The 27,674-nt window shown below is 53.3% G+C and overlaps 1 protein-coding gene across 1 annotated transcript; it reads right to left on the minus strand.

The window, feature by feature from the left end:
- Nucleotides 1-313: 313 nt before the first annotated feature.
- On the minus strand, nt 314-25,984 carry LOC141745377 (uncharacterized). Its single transcript, XM_074593055.1, has 4 exons — nt 25,762-25,984; nt 19,453-19,582; nt 18,400-18,519; nt 314-13,507 (listed from the first exon to the last, which is right to left on the minus strand). The coding sequence occupies exons 1-4, from the start codon at nt 25,982-25,984 to the stop codon at nt 9,013-9,015; spliced, it is 4,968 nt and encodes a 1,655-aa protein (XP_074449156.1). The 3' UTR covers nt 314-9,012.
- Nucleotides 25,985-27,674: the final 1,690 nt, after the last annotated feature.

Consider the following 27,674-nt stretch of genomic DNA (forward strand, 5'->3'; position numbering starts at 1 on the left):
GGCCTGGTGCCTCCTGCGGGGATGGAGCGGCTGCAGGGGAAATTAGGGAACCTGTAACTCTCTGGGGAAGGGGAGAGGGGGCCTGGGCAGCAGTCCCGGGGTGCACCGAGGGGGTTGCACTCCTAGTGCCATAAACACAAATCTACTGCAGGACACCGTACCAGCAGCTCAGACACTCAAATCCCACCCCGGCATTTATATCCCCCCTCCAGAGGGGGAGGTGTGTCCCATCCGGAGGGTGCCAGCCTTCTGTCCCCCCTCTCAGGCACTCACTCACCTTCGCCCTTCCCCAGTTACCACACCGAACAATCGCTGATATCAAAGAAACGTTTAATAAGCTGCAATAAAATACGGACCTTTAGAAAGCTCATAGGGTGAATATTGACAGTGGAGGAAGAAAAGAAAACAAGGTGGTGGGAATCCTTGAGGAGTTCAGATCTGAGTCAGGGACCTTTTACCTGGAACAAGAACACAACTTCTTCCATAGGCTAGGATGAAATAAAAGACAGGAGCACAGAGTTCACAAAATGTCAACATTTAGAGAGTCGATACATAGTCAAAGTTCAAATGACCCAGCTCTTATAGCTATACATATCGATTTAAAGCAACTTAATATAATTTTATTTTCTTTTTTTTTTTTTTAATATATACACTTTCAAAGGTTCGTCAGGTGAGGTATGTAAACATTATCTAATGGAAACCCCTCTCCACATTTCCAACCGAGAATTCACAGCAGACAGTTCATTTTCCCAACTCGCGACGCGGTACTTCCCGCTCCCCGGAGCAACCGGGAATGCCGTCCCAAGCCACGGCTCTCCCAGCTGCGGTCACCGGCTCCCACTTCCCACCGCTGGTCTGTACAGTTCACATTGCTTAGGCTCAAACATACAGTACCGGACAGGAGGACTTTTCAGCTCAGTGTCTAAAATTCATATAGAAACAAACAGAGAAACAAAACTCTCCCAGGGAAGCAGGCACAGATGAAGGAAAAACATTTGCCATCAGGGTGGAGATAACATTTAAATGCTAAGCATCTTAAGGAAAAAACTTACTGGGTTGTCGTTGCCTTTTTTTTCCCTTTTCTTTCTTTTTTCTTTTTTTTTTTTTTTTTTTACACCTGTTCCAAGGGCGAAGGAAGCGTGGGGCTGGTGAGGGGTCCTGCAGGGCCGGGACCCGGCAGCACTCCCCGCTCCACCCTCCAAAGTCGGGACCCATCACCGCAGAAGCAGCAATGGTCTTGCTGACACTGCCCCACACAGATGGCCAGGGTGGGGGGGCACAGCCAGCAAACACTTCCAGGCAAAAAGGAGTTAAAAAAAAAAAAAAAAAAAGGAAGAAAAAAAATCCAAACACACTTAGGAAAAAACAACCAAATGACCCTGAACCCCCCCCTAGAAGGAGAATAAAAATCGCAGAATGGCAAGCAAACAAGCAAACGACCTTCTGGAGCTGGCAGTGGGATCTTAACGGGGTGCGCTCCTTTGGGTCACCCGTCCCCGCAGGGAGCGCAGGAGCCCCGAAGGCAGCTGCTCACTGCAGGAATTCACTCACGGGAGTTCATTATCGGTAGCTACCTACCCTACCCCGGCCATTGTTGGGGGGGGGGTTCCCTGGGGGTGACGGCAGCCCCCACCTCCCGCATCCCTGGGGACGCCTCCTTGGGCATTCCCAGGCCAAGAGACTCCCCTCTGCCATCCCACGCCGGAGCGAGCTCCCGCTGGGAGCAGGGTTATTCCCAGCTGGCTCTGAGCCCTGAGAGCCCCTGCCATCGAAGCAGACATTATTACTACAAATCTTATTGCTTGCAGCGCCCCCCCCACCCCGGGGAACGGCCACCCCAGCTGGCCACAGGAGCTCACCGCCCCCCCCACAACACCCAGGGACTGTGGCCATCGACCAGGTCTGACATCATCACAATGAGATGAAGAGAAAGAGTTAATGCTTCAACTTTGAAGTGACATTAAAAAAACCCCAAACCAAACACCACCACCACCCTCCCCATCCCACCCCATCCCGCCCCCTCCCATCCCGCCCCGTCCCCCCACGCAATAGCCAGCCCTTTGGTTGCGGCACACTGGGCGATACAGCCCCACCAACCGACACACCAGTCAGAACAAGAACCTGTGGAAAGCCCATGAAATAAATATTTAAAAAAAAAAAACAAACACTATTTACAATATTAGATCTGTGAGCATGAAGTGAGAGAAAAATGCTTTTTCCTGCCCCCCAAAAAAAGCTTAAAAAGTACGTTAGCATCCTGCCGCCTAGCACAACACTATCTTACATGGCACCTACACATAATATATATTCACATTTCATTTTAAAATTAGGTACTCTTACAAACAGACTTAGAAAACATTGGCTAGCAACGCAGCCCGAGGGACCGCCTGGCCTCTGGACCCACGTCGCCAACGCCGGCCGGCTGCATCCCAGCTCCTCCGGCTGCCCCCAAGCTGCCAACGTGCCCTGAATCGAAGCCACCAGCTGCCCCCCACTGCCGCCCTTTAGGGAGGGGGTGGAAGTGCTCGTGAAAGAGAGGGCTTGTCCATGGGGAGGGGAGGAGGAAGGACGGGGACCGCAATTCCTGCTAAGCCTAGGGGTGAGCTTAATACAAACAAGAACTCCTGAGAACATCTTAGAACAGATGGATTCATTTCACAACCACCAAGCTAAAGGATGGGCCGAACGGACGCTACGACACATGGGGAGGGTGGGGAGGGGGGGGGATGGGGACGCGCGCGATGCGGGGACATCGTAGCCTCGTGGTTTGCTCCAAAAACCTATGGCTACAGGAAAAGCTGCAGTGGCGTTCCCGGGCAGGGGGGAGCCTACCCCCGCCTCGCTGCCGGCCGGGCGTACAGCCCCAGGACATGGACCCAAGGATGCGTCGGCTGCGGCTCAGCCCTCTTCCCCTGGCACGACCACCGGTGGTGGAAAGGCGGGAGCTCGAGCCAGACGGCAGCTCCCACCTCCCTGCCCATGCCTATGGGAGGCTGGGAATCGCAGCTTTCCCAGTCACCTTCAACTGGGAATGCAGTAGTGAGGCTGAAAGAATACAAGCTGGAGAGAGAAAGTGTCCATCAGCAAGTCTTAAAAGCAGGGCAGCAGCACATCCGTGTCCTTCTGAGACTGCATCTCTATTTCCCAGGAGGTTAGTAAGGGCTGGCAGAGCTTTCGTAAAGGCTGGCATTTCCAGAGGTGCCATGCGAGTGGCTGGGACACGAGCTGGGCTGCGGCTTCGCACACCCACACACCGGCAAAAAGCGGCTCAGGCAGCCCCTGCCACCCGGCTCGGTCCAGTGCCACACAGCTCCCCCCGGCCCAGGAGGGATGGGGACACGGAGAGCAGCGGGATCGAGTTCATCCCACTCTCCCGGCTCATGGAAGATGACCAGCAACGCGGCGGAAAGTTTGCTGGAAGCATCAACGCTGGCTAGCCAGATCTTTGAAGAAGGTTTGCTGCAAAGGCGTCTCACTGACGTGTTGGCAGTCGAACACAAACACCACAGCACACAGCAAACACAAGCAAGAAGGACCTCATCAGTGATGAACTAGCGATGAATACAAACACAAGCACACCTTGGATACGCTGCACGCCCCCTGTCAGCTGGGAAACCCATTCCTGGGCTCGAATGGCGAGACAAGAACCCAACAACTACAGAGAGAAGGAGCCACCCTGGGCTCAAACTGCTCTTCCTGCAGCCCTCGGACCCCCCGACAGGTACATTTTGACTCTGAGCTTGGCGAACCCGGCCCCTCCTGGAGGTCAGGGAAGATGGATGGCTCCTGACCACAGGAAGGGTGAAGACCCAGAGCTGCCGATGACAAGGTAACCATGCAAATGAAAGCGGGGGGCTGGCAGCAAAGGGACAGTAAGGACAGCTGTGGAGGCGCAGAGCTAAGAAGACGCTGCTCCTGGTACACGGACCGGGAAGCTGGGGTGGAGACTAGTTTCAAGAGTAGGATGAGAAAGTGGCCAGCAAGGAAAGCCAAAGTAACCGAAAGAGGTCTGTTTTGTGGGACACAGCACTTGTGCCGAAATCCGGAGCTGAGGACGCGGAGCTGGGAGCTGCAGGGTGGCCCAGAGGAGGAGGAGGAGGAACGCAATGAGGCTGCGGAGCTGAGGATGGCACTGTGGTAGTGCCAGTGGGCAGCTCTGCACCACCGCCAACCGAAACGCACTCCATGCCCGAGTGGAGTAGGGCAATAAATCGCCTTGCTTATTTCCTGCCATTCATGAAGATCGTCGGCAGCTCCCTGTGCGTCCCTCGCGTTGCGTGGAAGCTGCGTTTATTGGAAGCAGGCAGGGGCCATGCCCCAGCAGCACACCTCGCCGCTGCCACGCTGCAGAACGAAGAGAAACGAGTAGTGCCTGCCCCAAGTCACTCACAAAGAGCAGCAGGTCATACATATGGCATCGCCTCTACTCATGCTTGTGTCCTTTCTGCACTGTTCTAGCTGAACCGTGGCTGCGTGGAGAGAGGAAATTGGGAAGTAAAAAGTGGGGTGACAGCAATGCAACACGAGGACTGACAGGGGGAAAAAAGAAAAAGAGTAAAAATTCAAACATCTGAGCACCTGATACAGAAAATGGAGCTACCCAGGCAATGCCACCCTGCCAGGCAGTCACCCCACATCCAGACCCCTTAATTTGCTAGCAAATTAAACTGAAATTTAATTTTCTAGCAAATTACAGCACTCCTCCTTCCTGCCCCAAAATAAAGCGCTCACAAAAAGCAAGCGTGAAGCACATTAAAAGCAGGTCTTGTAGTCTGCAAGACCTGGCAGCTACCACTGGTGCCAAGCGGAGAATGGACACCGGAGAGGCGGAGGGGCCAAAGGTGGCGTCTCCTGGAGCAGGGACAGCACGGAAAGGAGCCTGGCAAGGAGCTGGGGGTTTCCTCAGAGCACCAAGCCTTAATGCTTTTCTAGGGATGATGACCACCCCTGGTCTACCTCACCCCTGCGGCACCCTCCCCCGGGGTAACCCAAACAATGTGAAATTCGGAGGACCTGTTACTAAAGCGCCAATATTCCTACCTCGAGGTGGGCTGCGGAGGTCATGCCCCAAGCGCTTGCTGCAATAACTCAGCCACTGGCGATGGCTTCACCCTGCCCATCCCTTGGCAAACAAGCCTGCTCGTAAAAAACCACCTGCCTGAGGTAAACCCACCGGCCAGCACAGCAGCCGCGGGAGCAAACGCTCCCGCCGGCTCCTCACTCACAGCACCATGTAGAGGAGAATCACTCCAGATTTCCTTAAAAATGGTGATTTTTAAACAAGGGGGAGTTGTTGGGAGGAAAGTCAGAGAGCAGAGCAGCTCTGGGCAGGGTTTACATGCCCAGACGGAGGGAGTCCTACAGAGGCTGCAACACCAGGGACCGACCCGAGGGCAGTGGAGCAGGAAGCCGGGGCGGGGGGGCCCACTGAAAAGACCCCCGACCATCTCACATCCCCCGGGACAGCCCGGTTCGGCACCTCCTGCGAAACTCCCTGGTCCCTGCAGATGCCCAAGGTGCCGCTCTGCTGTCTGCCGCCCGAGCCAGGCACCCACAAGGGACACGGAGCACACGCCTGGCCTGGGTTGGTCCCAGACAGCAGGCTGGGGCAATTGTATTTAAAAATGGCTTTCTTTGAAAAAAAGCCTCAGAATTATTTGCTTTCTCCTCACGCACTTTCTGTAGACAAGAATAACAATCCACACGCCAGCTCAGAACCCTCGCTTCAGCCCCATCCTGACACAAAACACACCTTCTGTCTTTCCTCATTAAAGGGAGCAGAAATTCAGGTTTACAGCTACAAGGCACAGCCCAGCTCCTGTTAAACGTCAGTAGGATCTTTGCACAGATTTTGTGAGTGTTGCTTTTTGCACAAGACGTGCTGGATCTAACGTGGGAAAGCCCGGGCTTGCTGAAGGCCCCTGGCATCCCCCAGGGAGGGACAGAGCTGAAGGCAAAGGAGCTCAGGACAAGGTGCAGGTGCTTTGGGCCTCAGGACACATTGCCTGCGCACTGCCCAGCATGGCCAAGGCCACCTCGTTCCCTCCCGGAGCCCTGCGACTGCCTGCCTTCGGCATAGGAAATCTCCATCCAACGAAGGCGAAACACAGCAGTATGACAGAAGATTACAGACCGAGACTGGAAGTTCAAAGGGGGGGGAGGAATATGGTTTTCCTTTTAGCATCTCCGATTTCCCCCCGTGACGGGTCCCAGCCATTCCTCTCCGGAGTCGATGCCTGGCAGGGACACTGTGGAAAGCTCGACGTGCTGATCCCACCACCACCTAAGACACCCAGCACGCACCAAACTGGGACAGATACCCGAACACTGCTTCGCTCCCGCACCAGTCCCACACCGGTGTGATGCCTGACCTCTCCTGCCCTTGCCAAGCTCCAGCCAACTGGTGCTCGTGGAGTCCCCGGGCGCAGGAAGGCAGCCGGGAGGCTGGAGCAGGAGCACCCCCATCTCCAGTTGCTTCGTCAAGGTTTCTATCTTAATCTCACTCCTAGAAGATGGAGATCAGAGCAGCCTGCATTTACCAGCACCTAAAAATGAGAGAGGAAGAGAGAGGGAAAGCCCCAAGGATTGCTCGGCGCACAGTGCCCGGTGTGGCTCCGCACACACAGCCCGGCACAGGTGCTTCAGGAGTGATGGGGAAAGATGGGGAAAGGGGGGGGGGGTTTGCTGCAGGGGAGCGGGGTGAGGAGCAGAGGTAAGAGGGATGCTCACGCACACACCCGGCCCAGGGGATGGAGGGGAAATCCCGAGCCCCCCGTGCCCGCGGAGAGGCTGCCCCAGCCAGAGGTTAGAGGAGGACCCTAAGTACGGATGGAGAAACAAGAGGGAAAGACAACCTGTAGGAAAGGTACAGATCAGTCATTTAACTGCCATCAGTGCCCTCCTGCCTCACACCTCTCTTGAAACGCTTTTAAATCTTTTCTGATGGAATGTTTGACATATTTAATGCATGCAGTAAAAATTAAAGTAATAGATAACTTCATATTAATCTGTACAGGGACTGACAGGATAGATTTAATCACTTCCTAGCTGTTCAGAGAGTTAACTTATTCTAGCATGAGTCAAAGGAAAGGTAAAGGATTTTTTTTTTTTTTTAAATCAGCCATTTCATAGTAAGAGAAAAATGTGCCGCAGCCTCGTGTGCGTCAGTGCTGGGGGAAGGGAATGCCTGCGAGAGAGACAGAGGTGCTCTGCGAAGGGCGTGCGAATCTCGAACACCTTGTTTCATCCTCTAAATGGGTAAAATGAGAGATTTAAAGATGATTATCTGCTTTCCACCTCCAGCCCCACAGGCTTTGGGATCTGGGGTTCAATGCCAACTGTGAAAAGCAATTCCCCATTGCAGCCGAGCCCTCTCAAGCCTCTGCCCCCAGGGAAGGCATCTTTTGGACGCATGGCCTGCCCCGGAGACTCGAGCAGGGACAAGGAGCTGAGCAAGGACCGACAAGAGGCTGTTAATGGTTGGGCCACCCCAGAGCCCGCGTGGTGCCCTCTCAGGCATTGCTGCTTTCTGCACGGGAGCGGGCTTGCATTGGGATTCATGCAAATGGGTTTTGTGCAGCAATGCCAAAGCGAAGCCCTGGAGATGCAACGGCTGGGCAGGGTCCTTTCCCTGACCGCAGTGTCCCTTCTCAGCCGCTGAGCATCCCTGCCCGGGACAGCCAGCAGAGCCACGCGCTCCATGCGCTCCTAGCAGGCTTTTCTCAGTGGCACCAGGCACCGTGACCCTGGTCTGCCACTGCAGACCCCCAGCCGGCTTTTAAACCTGCTGCAGGGGCTTGCAGAGGAGCCCTGCAAAGGTGTCGCGCACGACAGGGCAGAGGCTTGGCCGCCTTCAGACGCCACAGCACCAGGCACGAGCAAGGACAAACCCAGCCGCACCTTGCTAGTAAAAAGGATGAAATGCAAATCACCGTAAAAAATAAACTTAAGTCAGTCCCTTATCCCAACCCTATTCCAACTGCAAATCCTGGCTAAGCAGGGTGCTAGGCAAGACGTGCACAAGAGAGCACGGGGCGAGGGCCAGGGCTCCCCTTCTGCAGAGCACCAACACTACAAGGAGCTCCAGCCCCCAAAAAGGGAGAGATTCAACCTCCAGCGAAGCGCTGCAGAAGCTGCTTTGCCATCAGAGACCACAGAAATCACCACGAGGGCAGCAAAATGGGAGAAGGAGGCCTGTCCGAAAGCAGGGCACAGCAGGACCCATTCATCCCTGAAGCCAGCAAGAAATAAAGATGGATACAGCCCAGCACGCCCGCCCGGCAGCGGTGGATGCGGCAGCCTGGTACCTACAGCATCTCCTCCTCCTCCTCCTGAGCAGGACCTCCCCACCCCACGGGCTGTGCAATGGGGGAGCGAGGCAGCCATCAGCAGTACACACACCAGTAGCTAATTAATACTTTCACGCAGGTAACAGTATGGGACACCAGCAGCTGCTACAAACAAACCGACGAAGGACAGATTCGCCTTTCTCTCCCTCACTGACGGGAAATGGTTTTGGTTTTGCTTTAAATGCCACTAAGAAGACAGACAGAAGGAGGACTCTGAAGGAAAGGGAAATGTTTGCGTGCACCCAAAGGCTGCCGAAAGCTACTTCATGTGCACGAAGGTGGTTTTCTTTCTGCTACAGTACAAGTGCTTGTGCCTCAAGTATAAAACGCAAGCCTCCAAATCACACAGACGAGCTTCTTATTTTTATTTTTTAGAAGTGATAAATAAGGCACTGTACTTTTAACTAAAACTGCCTGGTTCCAAGTTTTAAAAAAAAAACCCAAGGAACGTTCAAACTGCAGGAACTTCCTTCTGAGCAGCAGAGCCAGACAGGCCGACCTCTTCTCTGTCCGAGACACATCTGCTGATGCCTAAAATCACGGGCGTTATCCTTTAACTGCGGATTTTTAAAGGCTTGCTACAGCTTATAAAAGCAGCTTTAGTTAATGCATGGTAAAGGGTTACTACTATACATCAGTTTTGTACACGGCTACCGGTTCTTCGCTATTTCGGGTCCAGTCGCGAGCGTTTGCTGTGCGAACAGTCCACTTTTGCCCTCAGCTTCCTCTTGCCCTGTGACCCGCTGCTCTCCTGCATCTTCTTCATGGACCTCGTCAGGGTCTTCCCACCGCTGGGCTTCTTGGTGACCATCTTCTGCGACCGCGTGGAGGACTCCCCCAGGGGCTTCTGCTTCGGGGACTTGGCCAGCTCCTCGTGGCCGGGGAGCAGCACGGCCCGTCGGCTTGTGTTCTCCTTGCCCTTCCGCATGGGGAGCCGCACCTTCTCCAGCTGCCTTTTCGGGGCTCTCTTCTCTTTGAAAGACATTTTTCTAGCCAGCTTATTGCTTCTCTCCATGGCAGCCTGCTTTCGGGTGGCGGGAGCTTTTGTGCCGACCTCCGAATGCTTTATTTTACTGGCCTTCTTGGCAGGCAGCTTGTCCTTGGTGGAGGAACCAGACCGTTCCTGGGTGCTCCCGCTCTCCTTCAGCGTCCTCTTCTTCCTGCTGAGCTGGAGATCAGCTTTGGGCGAGGGGTCCTCCTGGGACCTGCCCTTCCCCTTCCGCCCCTTCCCCGTCCCATCCACTGACGGAGATTTAGCGGGAAAGGCGTCTGCTTTGATCTGCAAGGCCAACTTTGGAGACATCAGCGGGTTGATGCACACGCTCTTCCGGCTCTGCCTGCTCTCCAGGGATGGATGGTCCCCCGGGCTGTCACTCTTCTTCTCCGCCTTCACCACGCGGTGCTGGGCTCGCAGCTTGCCCCGCAGGTTGGAGTACTTGCGCAGGATCCTGGTGCTGGCCTGCGTGGGCAAGCTGAGGGCAGGCGGGATGGTTTTGTCTTCGCTCAGGTTCTCAGCGCCGGCCTCAGTGGGAGACGTCTGGTTGGGAGGGGTGGCTTCTTCAGCCTCCGCTTTATCAGCGTTCTCCCGAATTTTGGCCCAAAGCTTTTGGTTCTTCAGGTTATTCCGAGCCGGGGTAGTTGCAGCGAACTTCTTGAGGTGTTTTTTCAAACGTTCGGCTTGCAGGGAGCTGGGGTAGAGACCGGAGGAGGAATATTTCTGCATGGGGACCTTGATGGGGGGGATCTCCCCTGGGAGACGGGTGTTGAGTTTCTTCACAATCACTAGAGACCTGGTTTCAGTTGTCTCCAGAAACCACTGGCAGATGTCGGAGAGCTTAAAAGCCTTCATAAACAGCATCTGGACAGGAGAAAGCTTCTGCACTTCCAGCGAGCCTCTACTTTTCCGCGTCCTTTTCTTGCTTTTCCAAATCTCTTTCAGTTTGTCGGCTTTGTTCTTTACCTTGGGGGTTGGCTGCACCTCCTTCTCCAGCTGAATCCAGCCCTTCTGAACTTTCATGTACTGGGCGTTGAACTCGGCAATGAGCTCCTGGTTCTCCTCTTCAGCACACCACTCCATGAACTTTGGTTTGCTGTCTATGTCCTCCAACGCTGGGAAGTCGTCATTCCCTGAACTCCATTCGTCCCTCAGTTTGGGGATCGCTTGCATAGACTCCTTCCCTGGTGTGCTCTTTTTTGTGGTTTCCACAGGTGCGGGCGTGTGTCTTAAGTTATAAAACTGCAGGGCGACCTTTTTATGCTTTGCAGCCTTTGCTGGAAGATGCTTGCTTCCACCTCTGCTGCTGGGACACGGAAGCAAACTGGCCACTGGCTCGCAGCTTTCCAGCTTGCCCGTGTCCATGGCACTGTCAGAGCTCTCCTTGTCCTTTGCACTGGCACCGCCTGGTTTCACATCCACTTCCTCGGCATTATTTGCAGGCATGCTGCTCTCCAGGGGGAGGAGAATGCTTCCGTTCTCAGAATCAGCCTGGACGCTGATTTCCAGCATCTCACCCAGTTGACTTGGGCTGCTGTTAGCAGGGGAGTCGTCTTTAGAGGAATTTTCTGCCTCTGCCGCAGTCTCTTTCGCTAAGATGCTTTTATAGGTTTGTCTGGTAATGACACCGTTCTCCTCGCCCGGCCACTGCTCAGCAATGCTCTCCGGGGCCCGGCCGGTGCCCGGCCCCTCACTGGTTTTGAGCAGCGCATTGGGGAAGCAGTCATTTGGGAAGTGCAGGGATGCTGCCCCATCCTGGTGCACTTCTCTCTTGAACCGCTTAGCGCCAGGGCTCTTGGAGAGTTTGATCTGAAGGCAAGGAAGCTGTACAGAACTGGAAGTACCCACATCCTCAGCACTGCCCTCAGTGGGTGACTGGGATTGCTGGCTTCGGAGACGCCGGTCTGATGCCACGAGCACTCTCCTGCCTTTCTTGCGCTTCTTGTCTAGACTGTCTTTGGAAGAGAATGAGTCTTTCCCTGCAGCATCTGAGCCATCGGGGTCAGGCGGCATTTCTCCTTCAACAGGCTCTTTTTCACCTGCTGGGCTGTTATTCTGCGCTGCCTCCCCTCCTGAGGTTTTGGGGAGGACTGTGCCGGCTGGCACGGCCTCCTCTTGCTCGAGGGAGCCATCACTCGCCATGCCAAATAATTCGGCTTCTGGTTCAGCATCGATGCTTTTGTTCATGTTCACGCATTGCAAGGTGGCAGGGGGCTCCGGGGGACTCTCCCCATCCACAGTGGCAGGGGGCTCATCAGGAGTCAGCCGGCCTGGAGAGTGTGGGGAGGGCTCTGCCGGACGCAGCCCGCTGGGCTCCGTGTCTCCCGCACCTGGAAGCTGGGCAGGATCCCTGGCGCCATCATGGTCCAGGGGTGATGCGTCCGCTGCAGCGGAGGGCTGCAAGGGGCAATTTGTCTCCGGGCTGGCAGAGAGGTCCGGATCAGTTTGTGTTTCAGAGCCTGGGCAACCTTCCTCCCTGACGGGTGCTTCTGAGACGGGAAGGGCAGCAAAATCATCAGCCTGCCCGCCACCGCTGCCCTCCCCGGAGCAGCCCAGGCTGCTGCCAGCCTCCCAGGGGACGGTACTTCCCACTCTCGTCCCCCCTCCTTCGGCAGGAGGGGAGGCAGGGGGCGGCGAGCCAGCCAAGCTGTCCTCTTTCTGGGGGCTGGGTGGAGCAGAGAGGGAGAAGAAGGGTATGGCCATGGCAGCTTCCCTCGACCGCAGCGCTCGGGTATCCCGGGGCTGCACGGAGCCCAGCTCAGCTCTGTCTTTTGTTTCTCGGCTGGTTGGTGCCCCTTTAGCCAGGAGCCTCAGGGAAACCCTCTTCTCGCCTTCCCGTCCTGCCCCCGCCGACCCCCCCACCGAGAGCACCAGGGGCGGCTTGGCGCTTACGAGGGTCTCTGTTCGCAGTGCTGGGCTGCTCCCCCTCTCCTCCGCCCGGGAGCTCCTGACCAGCGTGCGGACGGTTGGGAGCTCGCAGCACTCCCCGTTGAAGTAGTACCCCCGGGTGCTCTTCCTCGCCGTCTTGCGGGACGCCACCGACCGCTGGCTCTCGAAATGGCACTCGGTGATGGGCTGGCTGATGTAGACCACGTCACACTGGTTGTCGTAGTCATTGATCCTCAGTCCCGACGCCTTCTTGCTCTTCCGAGTGGCTCTGAGGGAGGCTGCCTTGGCACGGGGGTGCCCGCTGGGGGTCCGGTGGGCGGCTGGCGTGGTGCCGGCGGGCAGCCAGCCCTCTTTGGACTTATCGAGGGGTCCCTTGTCGGCCGGGTGCAGGTGGCAGCCTGCCTTGCCCTTGGCCACGGTGTGCAGGTGGTTTTCTTGCTTTGGTCTCGCATCTTGTTCTTTCGCATCTAAGTCCTGGTGCAAAGATGCTTTCGAGCTGCATTGCAAAGTGTTCTCTTTGTCGGCTCTGCGAGGGGGGGTCACCGCAAAGCCGGGATCCCAGGACTCTTCTGGCAGAGCTCTGAAAGAGCTCTTTTGGGACCCCAGACAGCCGTCTAAGCTGTCCTCACTGCCGTTCACATTCGCCACCTTGACCGAGATATAACCTTCCACGAGAGTCTTACCTGCTAGCTGCTCTTTATTGTCCTCACACTTTCTGACACCGGCTTCTTGCTCGTGTCCAGCGGCTTGCTGCCCTTCCAGGCTTTTTGTGACATGATGGAAATTCAAAGAGGAAGAGTTCAACATGCTGAGGTATCCTTGGGTGGAGCTATCCTTTGGACTAGCAGAATGAAGCCTGGTGACAGGGAGCTCGGAGAAGTCCCTTCTCAAAGCAGGACTGGAGCTCTCTGCTCTATCCAGAGACCTCAGCTCCGCTGGCTGCTTCGGGGCTTGTCCTGTAACATGCAGGGGGCCATCGGACCCCGACTGTCCTGGGTCCGAGGAAGAAGGGGGCTTTGATTCAGTACAAGTAGCACCCTTATCCTGATTTTCAGTGCTTCGCTGGCTACAACCAGAGCCACAAGTAGAGGCCTCCATGCTCTCGGATTCAGACAACGGCTGGCCTTCAGAGTCTGGTTGCACTTCAGTGTATATGTCGTTTAGCACACGAATGAATTGCTTCTGGTGATGCGTACACAGTCTGACCATAAACTTTTCCAGTGGAGACTTCGGCTGATTGTTAGAGTCTATTGCTATTGTCTCTGCTGCATCCTCTCTAGAGAGACAAAGAGAGAAGCAATCAGTAACATGTCCCAGGGAATAAAAGTTTACGCTGCAAAACTGGAATAACCCTTCTTCTCCCACTCAGCACATCGCTTGCCTTGCCTCAAGCATGACAACCCCTCCAGCCCCCAGCGTGCACATTCAGGTGCTGGCAGGACACAGACTGGCACTTCTGTTTGCCTCCCACTGCCAGAGCACCCGTAATTACACTTCTGCCCAGGACATCCTGGTGTGTAGGCACCACATGACATGCTCAAAGCAAACCTACATTTCCCAGTGAGAATCAAATCTAGTATCTGCACGGTGGCCGGTGTAGAAGTCCCAGAACTTTGGGGACCCCCCCCCCCTCCCACCCCAGGGTGGATCTGCACAGCCAGGCTGGGTGGGAGCAGAGCAGCATCCCAGCTGGGCAGCCAGATGCCAGAAGTCTTGAACTACTCTAAGTCTTCGAATTCTGCTTATGCCTCAGCGGCAGAAGAAGGCTCTTGGGCCAACCGAGCAGATCTGAGCCTCCTCTGTAATCAGTGCAGAAATTTTGACGAGCGGGAACATGCAGGCAGCGATGCACCCTTGTGCGGTGCGCTGCCTTCCCGTTTGCACTGACCTTTGATTTACTGCCATTTAATAAAGCGGCTCTGCAGCTGATGGGCTGGCTGTCAATGTGCGGTGGTCGCTCAGAAAGGTGTGCTTCTACAGCACAGGATCACTGCCGCTCGCTAGCTCTCAAACCAAGGCCATTATCATTTACCTGCTTGGCAGAGGCAATTAATTAGGCCTTATTGGCGAAGGGGTTAAGGGATAATTACCCAGTGTTTGCATTAACTCATCAGGAGTGCCACGCCAGGCGCTGTTATCGAGACCATATCGGTTCCCAACGGCAGCGCAGGCGATTCCCACGCAGTCCCTGCCACGCCGAGGGGGCTGTGCACCCTGGCACCCATGCTGCCCGGCACGGGATCTTTGCCAGCGATGCTGGGTTGCTTTTCAGTAGCAGTTGCACTTTGCACCTCCTGGCCTTGTACCAGAGGAGGGAAAGCCGTTCCCCCCCGCCCTGCCAGCTACAGCCTTGCTCTCCCCTCCCCAGCATCGGACGCCGACCTCGCTCACTCGCTGGGTCAAGAGGGACACGCTTATCACGGGGTTTGGGGCCAGGGTGGGGAAAAGCAGTTTTATCTGGATTGGTTTTTCCCTCCCCACGCTGCCAGGACAGGCAGACAGGGAGAAAGAGCCCCGGCTTGGAGGAGCCGTTGGCAGAGAGGAGGAGGAAGGAAAGCCAGGGACCGAAGCCGGCGGGGCTCGGTGGCAGCCGGTGTGACCGAGCCAGCCCTGGGCAACCCTCACCTGCGGCTTGCTTACTGCTTGTTGGCTGCTTTCTTTGAACTGACAAGTGCCAGAGAAGGCACCGCCAGCAACCCGCTCCCCCTGGCTCATGGGGGTCCGCTCCCAAACCCGGCAAAGGGCAGGGAAAGGTGCCCAAGGGCCACTTTGGGCGCTGGGCTGGCCAAGTGGCACCTCTTCACCCAGAAAGGCTAGGCTGCAGCCGAGCCTGCCCTGAGCATCTGCTAGCCAGCCTTTGCTTTCCAGTTTGCCCAAGTTTTTAAGCGTAATGAGGCTTCGCCTCTCAATCTCAGCCACTCAGTTTCCTTCAAGGCTTCTTGGGCAGGATTTTCCCAAAACTGCCCAGAAAAGGCTGAGCAAGTTCCGGCACCTCCAGAACATACTGTCAGGTTTAGCCATAAAACAACGTACCCCGAGACTGCTTTACTACACCCAGGCAAGAAAAACGCCCTCCAGCCACCATCTCAACTGGTTGTACCTGGCGCTGCGATGACTTTCAATTCGCAACGCCTGGGATTAGTTTAAATAAAAAAAAATGCTCAGGTACAACCTGGCCCCTCTCCAGAGCCCTGCACGGGAAGGGTTATGTCAGCCAGGATCTCTTACACAGCCCAGCTCCTCCCCTTGCCCTGCTGAATAACAAAGGGGATAAAAAAAACCTTTTGCCCCCCCTTCCCCTGCAAAAGGAGGGCTTGGCGCAGGGGGCTTTGCAAAGGGGCAGAGCTCAGCACGACTTCTTCTTTTTTTTTTTTTTTTCCACCTTTGCGAAGAGGGCGGTTGCTTTCCTCTTACCTGCTCGCAAAGCCCAGCTCCTAAGAGTGGCAGCCATCTTCCCCCACCGAGCCTGAATTTATAACGGCGGCGGCAGAGGTGTGGCTCTGTCCTGGCCCAGCCCGACGCCACCTTCCCCGGGCACCCGTCGGGAAGGTTATGAAGGCAAAAAAGCCAAGTCCCTCCTTGCCGGGGCACCTTCGGGTGCGACACGCAAATGGCTGCCAAGGAAGAGCCCGTGGCAGGGGCGAAGGGGTCGCCCTGGTGGGTGACGAGGAGGAGAAGGCGAGTTACGAGCCGGGCGATGCCAGCCGAGGGAGGAGATGGTGGATCTGTGTAAGAGACCCCAGTTTGGGAGAAGGGACCAAAGCAGCCGGGCACGGTCCGTCCTCGCCTCGCAGTAGCGATGCCGAATGCAGCCGGCCGCAGGTCATGCCTGCTCTGCATGGGTGTGCGGGACTGGAAAAGCCCTGCTCGTGTGGCAGAGGGGACTTGGACTCCCTGCTCCTAAAGGCGCCGGGGTGGCATTTGCGCCTTGCCTTCGCCTAGTTTCTTCCTCTGAAGTGTGACCGGGGGCACGGTGCTCATTTTCACCTTATTCGCCCCAGTGTACTCCAAGGAGTCAATATCTGAGATACACACAGCTCATCAAGCTGTAAACTTAAAAAACAGAGATAAATATTTTTCCTGCTTGATAAAGGAAATACAACCATTCAGCCACCATGTTCTTTGCCCTTAGAAGACCCATCTGAGGCTCAGTGACACAGTTCACCTGGTTCTGCAGGCATGTCGCATTCAGGGTCGCCTGCTTTCACATCACCTTGGCTCAAAGATGGGCTGCAACTTCTCACCTTGAGCTCACCTGCTGCTTCCCCAGCCCACCCCCTTTGGGGTGCTGCAGGCAGCATCACCTTTTCCTGGCTTTCAGGATAACGTTGAGGCAGAGGTCTCTCCCCAACACCTGTGGCTGGGCTCTGAGCGTGGCTTGATCCCACCTCGGTCCTTTCTCTCCCCATCCCTCTGGAGTGCTGAGCCACAGCCTGTGCCTCTCCATCCCCAGATCTCCCAGACACAGCTTGGTGCTCCCTGGGACCTGCCAATCCATGTGCCTTGGGACCTGCTCAGCATTTTCCCCCATTCCTGTCTGTTCTGGCTATTACCACTAAATAAAACATGCCCTTGGCCATTCTTTCACCTGACAGCAGACGGATGCAGGATTGCTCACATCCTCCCTACTTAGGGCAGTTTTGGAGAAGAGCGTGTTTCATGCTCAGATGTAATAGAAGAGTTTATTTCAAGTGCCCCACAGCTTCAGGCAGGGTTGCTTATGGACTGTGTAAACTGTTGCAGAGAAACTATTTATTTACGTGGCTTATCAGAGAGGAGAGGAGAGGTGAGCTGATTGCAGAGCTGAAGTGTCTTCCTGGGGGAAGGTGCTGGGTACTAACAGGTTCCTCAACCCTGCTGGCAAAGGCGCAGCGGGAGCTGAAGACCGGCTGGCAGATGCAGAGGATGGGAATTAGGAAGGTGCTTTTAAACAGGAGGAAAAATTGTTCTCGGGAGGCAGCCACCTCTGCCTTTCGGGAGGCACCGGTCAGCCCAGCAGAAGCTGCTGGGCTCAGCAGACAAACAAGGGCGCCCAGGGCTGCCCATACCATCTGCAGCCTTCTCCTGGTGCCCACGCTCACCCCTTCCCACGGGGCTTGGCCTGAGGCTCTCTGAGCTTTGGGTGTGCATGAGGAATGTGTCACCTCTCCCAAGGGCTGCCGAAGCCACAAGCCTAATGCAGCTCCGTGGCTGGGTGAGGTGACTTCCTGGGGATCCTCCATGCCTGGGTACCCGTTATGGGGTACCCAGAAAGATTCACTGCGACGGGAGAGACAACCCACCTGCCAGTGAGCTTTCCCGCAGCGCCTGGGAGATGGCAGGTCTGCCCTTTCTGGCCCTGAAAGCTGCCTGCACAAGACTGCGGCTGCTGGGGGCTCCTCTGCTCCCGCGCCACAACGCCCCGCTTCCAGCTCCGCTGCAGCAGCCACCCCAGCATCCCGAGCGAATCTTATCACCTGAGCCCCTCGCTACCTCCTGGCCCTTCTAGCTTTCCCAGGGCAGCCCTGTTCTCTCCTCCTTCCCCGCCTGCCGCAGAAGGTGTCAGAGGCATCAAGGGGCAGGAGCTGTCAGAGACACAAACGGAGCTGTTGCTACGCAACCCTGGCGGCGCAGCAATTAACGCTGGGGAAAACGTGCTGTGCTCTAAAGCTATTTGCATAGCTGCGTGCTGCAATACATTTGTTTGCATTGTGCCTTTACTGTTTAGTGGAGTTTGAAGTGTACCCTCCCCCAGCTCTTGCGTGTGGGGGGACGACGACGACTCGGGGCTTCCAACAAAGGCCACGCGGTTGGGGACGATGGGGCTGGGGGAAGGCAGGGGTTTGTCTGTCCGTAACACCTATAGACTGCACAGGTATAGGATTTACAGTATGGGGAGGAAAGGCTGAGCTTCCTGGATTTCACCCTGTGCAGCCCCAGGAGCTTTGCCCCCCCGCTCCCTTGCAGACCCAGCTCCTGCCATGCCCCTGACCTGCTGGTGGGGTTGCCACATCTCCCCTTTTCCGGGCACACCAGGGTGACATTGCACTTGCTCTGCTTGGGAATGCCAGAAACAGAGCTTTAGGGGCAGCCCAGCCTGCCTCTGGTTCAAGAGTCTATTTTGGGGGGGAAGCAAGGGGGCAGAAGAAAGAGAGGGAGAAAGAAATCAACTGGTTCACACCAACCTACCTGGGATGCCGGTCTCCGAAAACCTGCCGATTGCCAACTGCAATCTTCTGGTTTGCCCACCCCAAGTCTCTCACTATTGAACATGAAGCCTGTGCCCTTTTTGCGTTTCTTTTTTTAGCCCTTGAACATTGGTTTGATTGATTATAAGTTTACAGGTATGTTTTGTACCTCAGAGGCACAAGAAGCAGCAGCAGAACAAAAGTTCAAGGCTAAGTGTTTCTGTTCCTTTCAGACCACTCTAAGCACCAGGATTATAGTTCTGTAAAAGAAACAAAACATAGCTATAAACTTATAAAATCCAATTTAGTATCTTCACGGGGACAACCTCTCCCCTCCCTCTCCTGCTGTCACACAGCTGACTCCGTGCCAGGCGGTGGTGCGCTGCCTCGCACCAACCAAAACCGGGGGTACCACTGGAGTACCCCCACCAAGCCAAAGGGTGACTAAAAGCAGAGGTTTGAGAAACGTGGATGACTAAGAAGAAAGCCTAACTTGTGAGCCATGCTCTCCATCAGTTGAACTCAAAGCAGTGGCCATGCCCACTTTGACCCCAAGGTCCCCTCAGGTGGCACCTCCAGCCCTGCTGGTTTCAGCCACTTCGTTTATTTTTCAGGGCGAGTGGAAATGCCATTTTGAGGGACGGCAAAGGAGGAGCAGCCTCTTAAAAGGTGCTGGCTCACCGCCGGCAGTCAGGTGAGCTGACCCCAGCCCCGGGGGCGTTGCGGACCCTGCATGCTAAACCTGCGCTCCGAAGCGGCTGTGGCTGTGGGTTGCCAAAGGTGGGCTTGCGTTTCCCACTGCCGGGGGTGGGGGGCTGCATGTGGAGCCACACCAGGGTGGAAGGGGGAAATGCGTTCTCTGCCGGCCCCGGTTCATCTCACTGGAGCGGCTGCACAAAGGCAAACACCACCAGGGAAAGGCACCGGATCCAGGCAGGAGGTGGCACCGCATCTGTCAGCAGCACACCAATGTCACCGCGGCGGACACGGAGCCATGGCTACTGCCAGCTCTCTGCCTGAAATTACTATCCCAGGGTGGCAAAAGGCAGCCCACCTTGCATCTTCCCCGCTCCGTTTGACACGCGGTATGGTGCTCAAACCCATCATCACCCCTAGCTGCAGCAAAGACACGGTGCTTTGAGCGGTGGGGGTGAGGGGACGCATTTCCTTCTGCTGGCACCGCTCTGGGATGCGGCAATCCCTCACAGGGGATGGGCAAAACAGCCATGTAAGCCACCGCAGCCAGATTTTCCGGAGCTCATCTCTCAAAGCCCCAATTACAGGCTGACACTGGATGTACCAGTTTAAATGCCTGTATTTCAATCCTCAGAAATATGCCTGGCACCTCACACTCCCCACACAGATGAATGAGTCCCTTCACACCTCTGTGGGTGCTACAGTAATTCTCTCTTGCTGCACTGAAAAAAAAAAAAAAATAGAAAAGCAGCACAGAAAGAGCTGAGGCTCCACAGAACAGCTAGGAAGGAGAAAAAGCGTTTTTCTTCTCTAAATTATAAGCTGAACTTGTGCAAAGCACAGCCAAAATAACTATGGAAATATTGCTGTGGAGTTCTCAAGGCCCCTGAATTTACGCCGTCCTTGGTGACGCGCGTGGGGACGGATTGAGCTGGCATTTCAACTGAAAAGCAGGAAGAAACAAGTTATAGATGGGGTTTTGTTTGGTTGGGGTTTTTGTCAGCTGCATGTATCCGTCAAGGTATCCAGGTTGTACAATAAGCCAACTGGCTGGATAAACAACAGACATCCTTTACAGATTCAGACTTTTAACCCTTCAGAGTAGTGTCTTTCGTTTGTTTGTTTATTTTTGAAGTAGTTAAACATTAAAAATCACCTTCTCCCCACCTGCAAGCCAAGTGAAAATCAAACAAACCAAAGTTGGTTTTACATTAAAAAAGAAACAACAGCAACCTCAAATAAGTTTATCTTTTTTATATTCCTGTCATAGCTTCCGCCACTCCCACCTTCCCCAAGTAACTAACCCAACCGTATTCTGTAGTAGTTTATCATCGCCTGTGATACTTTTAATACAATATTTAATGACTAATTAAAAACCTTACCACTGAGCTATTGCCTTAAAACCAAGGGAAATTTATCACGTTGGAAACATCATTCTACACACTAGCTTTCAAAGCCTTTCCACAATTGTCCTTGCTAATTTTTCTAATTACCAAGGACATCTGGGATCTTCCCTTTAAGGAAAAAAAAAATAAATTACCATGAGTGTTTCTCTCTGAGGCAGTACTCGGCATCTTCCCGGAGCTAGGTGCTCCAGAAGAATAGATAGCACCAGAAGACCAGAATAGATAGAAAAACAGCACCAGAAGACAGACAACAAAAGCGTGGAGGGCAAAAAAAAAAAAAAAAAGAGCTCTAACAAGGATATTCACAGCTTTACACATGTTTTAAAAAAAGCAGCACCCAGTTAAGGCAAGGGGGAACGAACCGCGGGGACCAGTCCTATGGCGTAGGGAGGGATGCCCTGAGTGTGGCTAGCAGTCCCGGGTCCGAGTCGGGAAGGCAAACTGGCTCGGGACCTGAGGTGAGGCGGGTCTGGGGCCGCTCTCCTGCTCCCCAGCCCAACGCTGCCCGTCCGTCCCGCAGTAAACCGGGGACAAAGCTGTCCCTGCCCAGCCCTCGGGAACACACAGCCCGGTCAGATGGAGCCACAGCAACAGCAGGGGTTCAACAACAGGTGAATCCCCCACCGAAGGTGCACTCACGGGCAGTAAATTAAGGTTTGCAAGGAGGATACGCTGCGATAAATCCCACCTTCCCCTCCCACCCTTCTGGAGGGTGGAAGAAAACCTATGGCCCCTCTGGAGACATCGCTGGCCCCAGCCCCAGCAGGCGCATCGCTACACGCCGCCACTCGCTACTACTTCTAGAAGTCTTCACGGATTTTATAGTCTGCAAATATCCAGGATGTTGGTTGTTTTGTTTTGTTTTTTTTTACAACATGGACACGAAAAACCAAACGCAGCAACTGCGCAGAGAGCTCGCTAGAGCTAAACACACTCAGCACAACCCGGTCGCCAAAGCTTGGGAGGGGCCGGTGGAAGACATTTGGAGAGCAAAGGGTATCTTGGGTGTAATTAACAGACGTTGGGGGACATGACCCCATTTCAGATAACCTGGAGACTCAGATAATTGGGCCTCAGATAATCAAGGCCACGCCGTTAATAGAAACAGCATCCCGGCTCCTAACGGCAGTGCTCCCCACGTGCCGATGCTACACCTTCCTCGCACGAAAACGCCTAGTGAAATATGAATTAGCGGTTTGATACGTGTCCGTATTCTCCGTCAAGCGCCGGGGCTGAGCAGCAAGCCCTGTCTCTGATGCAGCACTTTGGGAAATGGGTTAAGGCAGGGAAGTGGATTGCAGCCCCCAATGCCTGGGGACGAGGCTGCCTCGGCGCTGACGGGCTGGGGAAGCTCTATTTTGAAAGTGGGTTAATTTAACTGCCATTCAACTACCATTAAACGATGTAGGTTAATTTTGTAGTCAGATAACTATTAAGAAACCAAAACATACGGCAGGAAACGTCTCTGTGCATGCCAGTGGGGAGAGGTTTCCTCTGCGCTAATGCACACCCCTCCCCTTCAGCGCAAACCTCTCATCCTTCCATTTCTGCACATCCCTCACATCATCTCTTTTTTTTTTTTTTCTTTCTTCTTTTTTTAACCCTTGTCATTGCACACTATTGTCCTTCCTCCCCCACTTAAGAGAGTCTATTCTCCTCTCAAAAATTCACCTTGGTATCCCGGCCCGCAATTATTTTTCTCCTTTATTTACATCTCAATGCTAAAGGAAGACTAAAAAATAAACCTTGTCCGACCACGGCGAATGTCCACTGAAACAGGTCCCATCTCCCCCACGCATCCGATATTTGTCCAGCTACGCGGCAAACCGAGGCAGGGAACGACACCTTGCTTAGCATGTAACACGCCACCACCACTAATACAGCCAGTTTTCTTTTGGGGTCATTTACCCTATTTAAATCTTCCTCGATTTTGGTAGGTTACCCTTTATAATTGGATGCTGCAGTTAAAATGTACTTTATCTCTGTGCAATTTTCCTTCCTGCAGCATAATGGTAGGTATTGTTTGTTTCTTTATACCGGGGACAAAACCCCACCAATTGCTGGTTCGCCATAAAGAGAAAAATAAAAGGGGAAAAAAAATAAAAGGGGAAAAAAAATAAATTATCAACAGCAGCTTATGCCTGCAAAGGAACAGATCCCTCGGAAAAAGCTGAAGTGACTCATCGCTCCTCAGCGAGGAAGGAGCGAGGACCAGAGCCAGGCAGATCCGCCCCGAGATGCCTTCACGGATTGCCTCCCTCTGACTTCTGCACCTCCCTGGTCCCACTGCTCCCACCAGCAGGAAAATGAGCAGGAAAATGAGTCCCGAACCTTCGCAGAGGAAACCAAAGCGATGATGACCCATTAGCACATGCTGCCCATCAAGCACTCGCGCATCTCCCCTACCGCAGACATTTTTTATCGTATTAACAGTAAGTGCACTACGTAAACCCTGAAAGCTCAGAGAAATGAACTCACGCTTAACCACGTGGTGGAAACGAGACCACAGCGCTAACGGGATGCTGTCGTTTTTACACGACCAGAGAAATCCAGGATGGGACCATCCCCAGAAATCGCAGCAAAACCACCCCTGAAAAACCCTCCTCGCGTGTTCAGATGGCGAAGCCAAGAGCCCAAACCACGTACGCCGTGGGGATTTTTGACCCACAAGAGGCTGAGTGCCAGATTCCCTTGTCCTGCTGTGGCCTCACTATTCCTATTAATCTCACGAGGAAAGTCCTTTTTTTTTTTTTCGCTCAGGAGCTATTAAAACACAGACGAAACAGGCAAAACCCAAACCTCATCAATGTGTTCTTTGCCAGCAGAAAGGCACTACGTTTGTCACTTTGTGCTAGGTTACACAGATTTTAAGCTTTATTATTAATCATTATTCCTAATTTAATAATAAGACCATAAAAGGAGGCAAAAGGCATATTTCTTTTGAATGCAGAGTTATGTTATTTTTGCTTTTTATCAATTGCCTTTACTTTTGCTCTAACAAAAGTAAAGGCACATCGACGTAAGGACAGGTATAGGCAAGAAGGCTAGAATGAAAGAGCAGCCGCCGTTATCGTACACGCTTGTGTCTGTTAAGAGAAAAGCCAACATAGGTCATGAAACAGGAGCAAAAATCTCCTTTGTTTTTTAACTCATCAGCAGAAAAGCTCATGGAATTAGAGCTGTGCAAGCCTCCAGCGAGCAGTGACGTTGGGCAGCTGTCACCATGCTCCAACGAGAGTTTTGATTTTAGCAAATGCACTTAAGGTACAGAGCAAGCGGGTTCAGCGTTCACATCTCAGGCTGTCTGACGGCTAGAAATCAGAAGAAAACTTGTATTTCTCTACAAACAGAGTACCTTTGTTATGAAAGCTTCTCACGCAAACACAGAATCCTACGGTACCTTTTTTTTAGTCTTTCAAAGTCAAATTGTCTTAAACCACCGCTAACCCCTCAAACACAGCTGCTTGCTTTAAAGACCTGACAGGAATCTGAGGAAGATACCACGGGTGACCACAGCACGTCTGAAACCAGGGGGGAAAAAATACACCACCACCTTCACCTAAAAGGGGACACGCGTCGGAAACTACTGGAGTCTCCAAGGAAGCACCTCAGGTTTAGCTGAGAGCACGGGTCCCTGCACACCTAGCAGTTGTGTGTAGGAAAATCACTTCCCACGCGCGGGGAAGCTTTTCGGCTTTCCCCAGTGTCGGTTTTCCCCCTGCAGAGCCAGAGGAACTCCCAACAATCAGTGTCAGAGCCTTCCTTCTAAAGCTCAGTGAGGAGAAAAGCAGAGTCAAAAGGCTCGGCTTTAAGAAAGGAAACCATAAAAGCCCCTTTCAAAGCTAGGAATGTCATTCCCAAACGAGTTAAGCAAGCCCTAGGCTTTATTAGCTGGGCAGGAGGGATCCGGGACACGTGATGATGGGATCTCGGTGCACGTCAGCAAAAACCCCCACCTTCGCAGGTGCAACAAAACAGCCTATTTAGCACCAGGATTCTTACAGACGGTTTGCTGATAACCCCGTCCAGACAAACCACTCCTCCCGTCAGCACGAGGCGGGCTGATCCGCACCCGGAGGCAGGAGTCCAGCCAAGGCCGGCACGCAAGTCGTGACCGAGCTAGCCCAGGTGACCGCAGGCAGGGAGATGAGGCAGGAGCCGCTGCAGGGGCCGGGAGACGCGTGTCGCTGGATCCAGGCTGAAGCCTCTGCCCTGTCCTCCACGGCGGGACCGTGGGCGCTCGGTAGGTCACAGCCCGAGGCTCCGGCGGGTCCCTCGGGGGGGTGCGGCTGTTGTTCCATACAGGCAACCTTTGTGTTTTTAGGCAGCAGCGCTTGTATGTCTATGCTCCGAAATGTACCTTAAGCACTCCTAATTTTAGCTGAGCTTTAAAACAGTTCCTGGAGATTTGAGCTGTAGCCATCTCATAGAAAAAAATGCCTTTTAGTCGAGCATGTACTCAGTAAACCTCCTGCAGAGCCGCACGACACCTGCAGAGGAGGCGGCGGCAAGAGAAGACTTTAGAAGTTTTCTTTCAAACACAACCTGTAAATTCTGACACTTTAAAAGTGACCTGTAAATACAAGATGCAATTGTCTTGTGTTCCCTCTTCACGAGAGCTTTAAAAGATTGTGTTGTCTGGGGTCTTTAGGGAGGCGGGCAAGAAGGAACTTAATTAATTCATAATTCACAAGTGTGAAGTCAGTCAGATTTCTTCTGAACTTTCCTACTTAACAACTGAGAACATGTCGGATTTTAAGTCGCAGAGGCTGCATCAAAGGAACTAGATCGGGGGAAACAGTGCTCCCACAAAAGGTGTTATTTGGGATCCTTCCAGCATTGTAACATCTATTAAAGCATCTTGAGAATAACCATATTAAAAAGATCAACTTTTATTTTAATCTCTCTGCCATCTTCACGGTATCAAACTCCATATTCCTGGATTTGCCCCTAACACTTCAAGCTCTGTTTTTGAAATTGCTTTTGGTCTGTACCTCTGTTCCTGCGTACAGGACTCACATTCCTTAACAGGTCCAAGAACCTGCCACTCGCGTCCGGTTAAAACCACAGCTCAGCGAGTACCCAGGGCTGGGCATCTGCCAGAGCACGCGCAGCAGCTCGCAGATTAAGAAATTAGCGATTTGAAATTAGTATCTCGCTGAAGAGGGTTTTAAATCCTCCCCCTTCCCCGGACCCACTTTTACCAGGCCTCTAGGAAATGGGAGAGCTCAGCAGGCTCCCTGGCGATCCGCCTGCCTCACCAAGGACACCAGAGCAAGCTCTGCCCGGCTGCTGTTTGACTCTGGGCGGCCACGACGCCAGGGCTCGGGTTTGGTCGCACGAGAAGATGAAATTGTGATGCTCGGGAATTTCCTGAATTAAATCAGCTTCGCCGACAACACTTCGGTTGATTTCCAACACAAGAGTGCTTCCCATCCTTCCCGCTGAGGTCAGGGGGTTGTCTAGTTTCAGGTAGGTCCTCATCAGCTAATATTAATCCCAACACTTGCAGGCAGTGACCTGAAGCTTTCTGCTTTTCCCTCCGCAGGAGCACACATTTTCACCCAGGAGCCACCAGCAGAGCCTCTCATTTCACATCTGCCAGAGTCTCTGGATTGCAGAAAGTGACCCAGGTGTACCTAAAGGACCTGTTACTTGAGAAGGTGACCAGATACTCTCCTGCAGGTTCCGAAGAGGCAGCTGCCTCTTCCAGTAACAAACGGAGCAGCTCAAAACCCATCGTGAGTCGAAAGGAGCTGAGGCAAACGAGCTTTTTAAGCTGCCTAACAGAGCTAATTAGGTTTCTTTTCTACAACAGCAGCACGGATGCTTCCTTCTGGGCCTGGGTGCCACTCTTTGTCATGATACGCATTTGTATTCCAGAAAACAGCTTTAAAAGAAGAATTTGAGACTGTGTTCCTTTAAGTCTGAAAAGCTTCAGCTTAACCATCAGCAAGTCCTCCAGGAAAACCTGAAAAAAACTTGGTTTTTTTGATAATCACAGGACTAAAAAGTGTCGATTAAAAACGTTCTGGGAAAAGCTTGCAGAGTGTAATACATCCTAAAGAATGGCAGATGGGAATATAGTTCATCCCTTTCAAAGGCTATTTTCATAGATTTGACAGATGTATTCAGACATACAGAAAAAAATACGGTAAATGCTAGTTTACAGCACAAGACTTTCAAACTATTTACACATAAAGACTCCCTATTCCCGAGTAAGTGTAAGATGTAGTCTCTAGTCAAACCAAGTTTTTTTATTTAAAAGAGATTCGCCCAGTAAAGCTAAACGGATGACAACACCCAGCTACCTTACCATTTTGCTTTTTGTTTTTAATGCCAGTATTAGTATACAAGGAATACGATAGTTAGCTTGCTATTTAACAGTTATTCAAGGATCTTAAAAAAAAAAAAAAGGCACTGAAAAATCATGTTAGTAAACACAAACCCTAAATTACCTACTTTTCAATGGCACAAGCTGATAAAGGCAACTTCTCAGGAGAAAAGACAGCTGGGCTAGGCAGTGTGCAGCACTGTAAGTTTTCCTAAAGCTAGGAAATCCCTATGCTTCACTCTCAAAATCATCCTAGGACTGAACACAAAAGGTTAGCAGAAATGCCTAAACTCACGTGGGTTCCATTACACACCACTTACTGTAACCTACTTTTTAGCATTCAGCATTTCGGTATCAATAATGCATAAACATCAGAAGTAGTTCAACCCAAAGTACGGCCACGGGAAAGTAAACACGGGTCTCAAAGAAGGGCCGGCTGAGGCACGGCGTCACGGCTGGATTTGCCTCCTGCCCCTGTGCAGAAGGACAGTCCACAGAGCTTCCCGTAGGTTAAATGGGAGCTGGGGACCTGGCCCCGCAAGAAGCACCAGTGCCTGCTGGTGCAAGGCAGCAGCTAAGCAAGCCCAGTGCCGTCTCCTCTGGGAGACGGCCCGGCTGCTCGGAGAGGAACGTGCCCCAGTGCGCACCCCGGCCAGACCCAACCGCACAAGGCAGTGGCCAGCGTTCCCAGCTCAGCTTTTATTACCACCATTCATACCCTGACTCATTACTAAGTGCTCAGTGAACAAGCCTGCACCACTTCGGGTTTTTTTTTTTTGTTCCTGAGAGACTGTTCGTTCTTCACCAGATAAATTATTTACCATGAAAGAAATTAAGGTG

The sequence above is a fragment of the Larus michahellis genome, chromosome 6, assembly GCF_964199755.1.
Source record: "Larus michahellis chromosome 6, bLarMic1.1, whole genome shotgun sequence".
Classification (NCBI taxonomy): domain Eukaryota; kingdom Metazoa; phylum Chordata; class Aves; order Charadriiformes; family Laridae; genus Larus; species Larus michahellis.

What these genes read in the sequence shown, in the direction of transcription:
- LOC141745377 (XM_074593055.1), bottom strand. Translation starts at nt 25,984, where the DNA reads ATGAGGACCTACCTGAAACTAGACAACCCCCTGACCTCAGCGGGAAGG. An exon ending in AGCTTGCTCTGGTGTCCTTG is followed by an intron (nt 19,583 to 25,761) that starts GTGAGGCAGGCG and finishes GCCGCATCCCAG; the next exon opens with AGCGGTGCCAGCAGAAGGAA. An exon ending in CGGAGCGGGGAAGATGCAAG is followed by an intron (nt 18,520 to 19,452) that starts GTGGGCTGCCTT and finishes CCAATGTTCAAG; the next exon opens with GGCTAAAAAAAGAAACGCAA.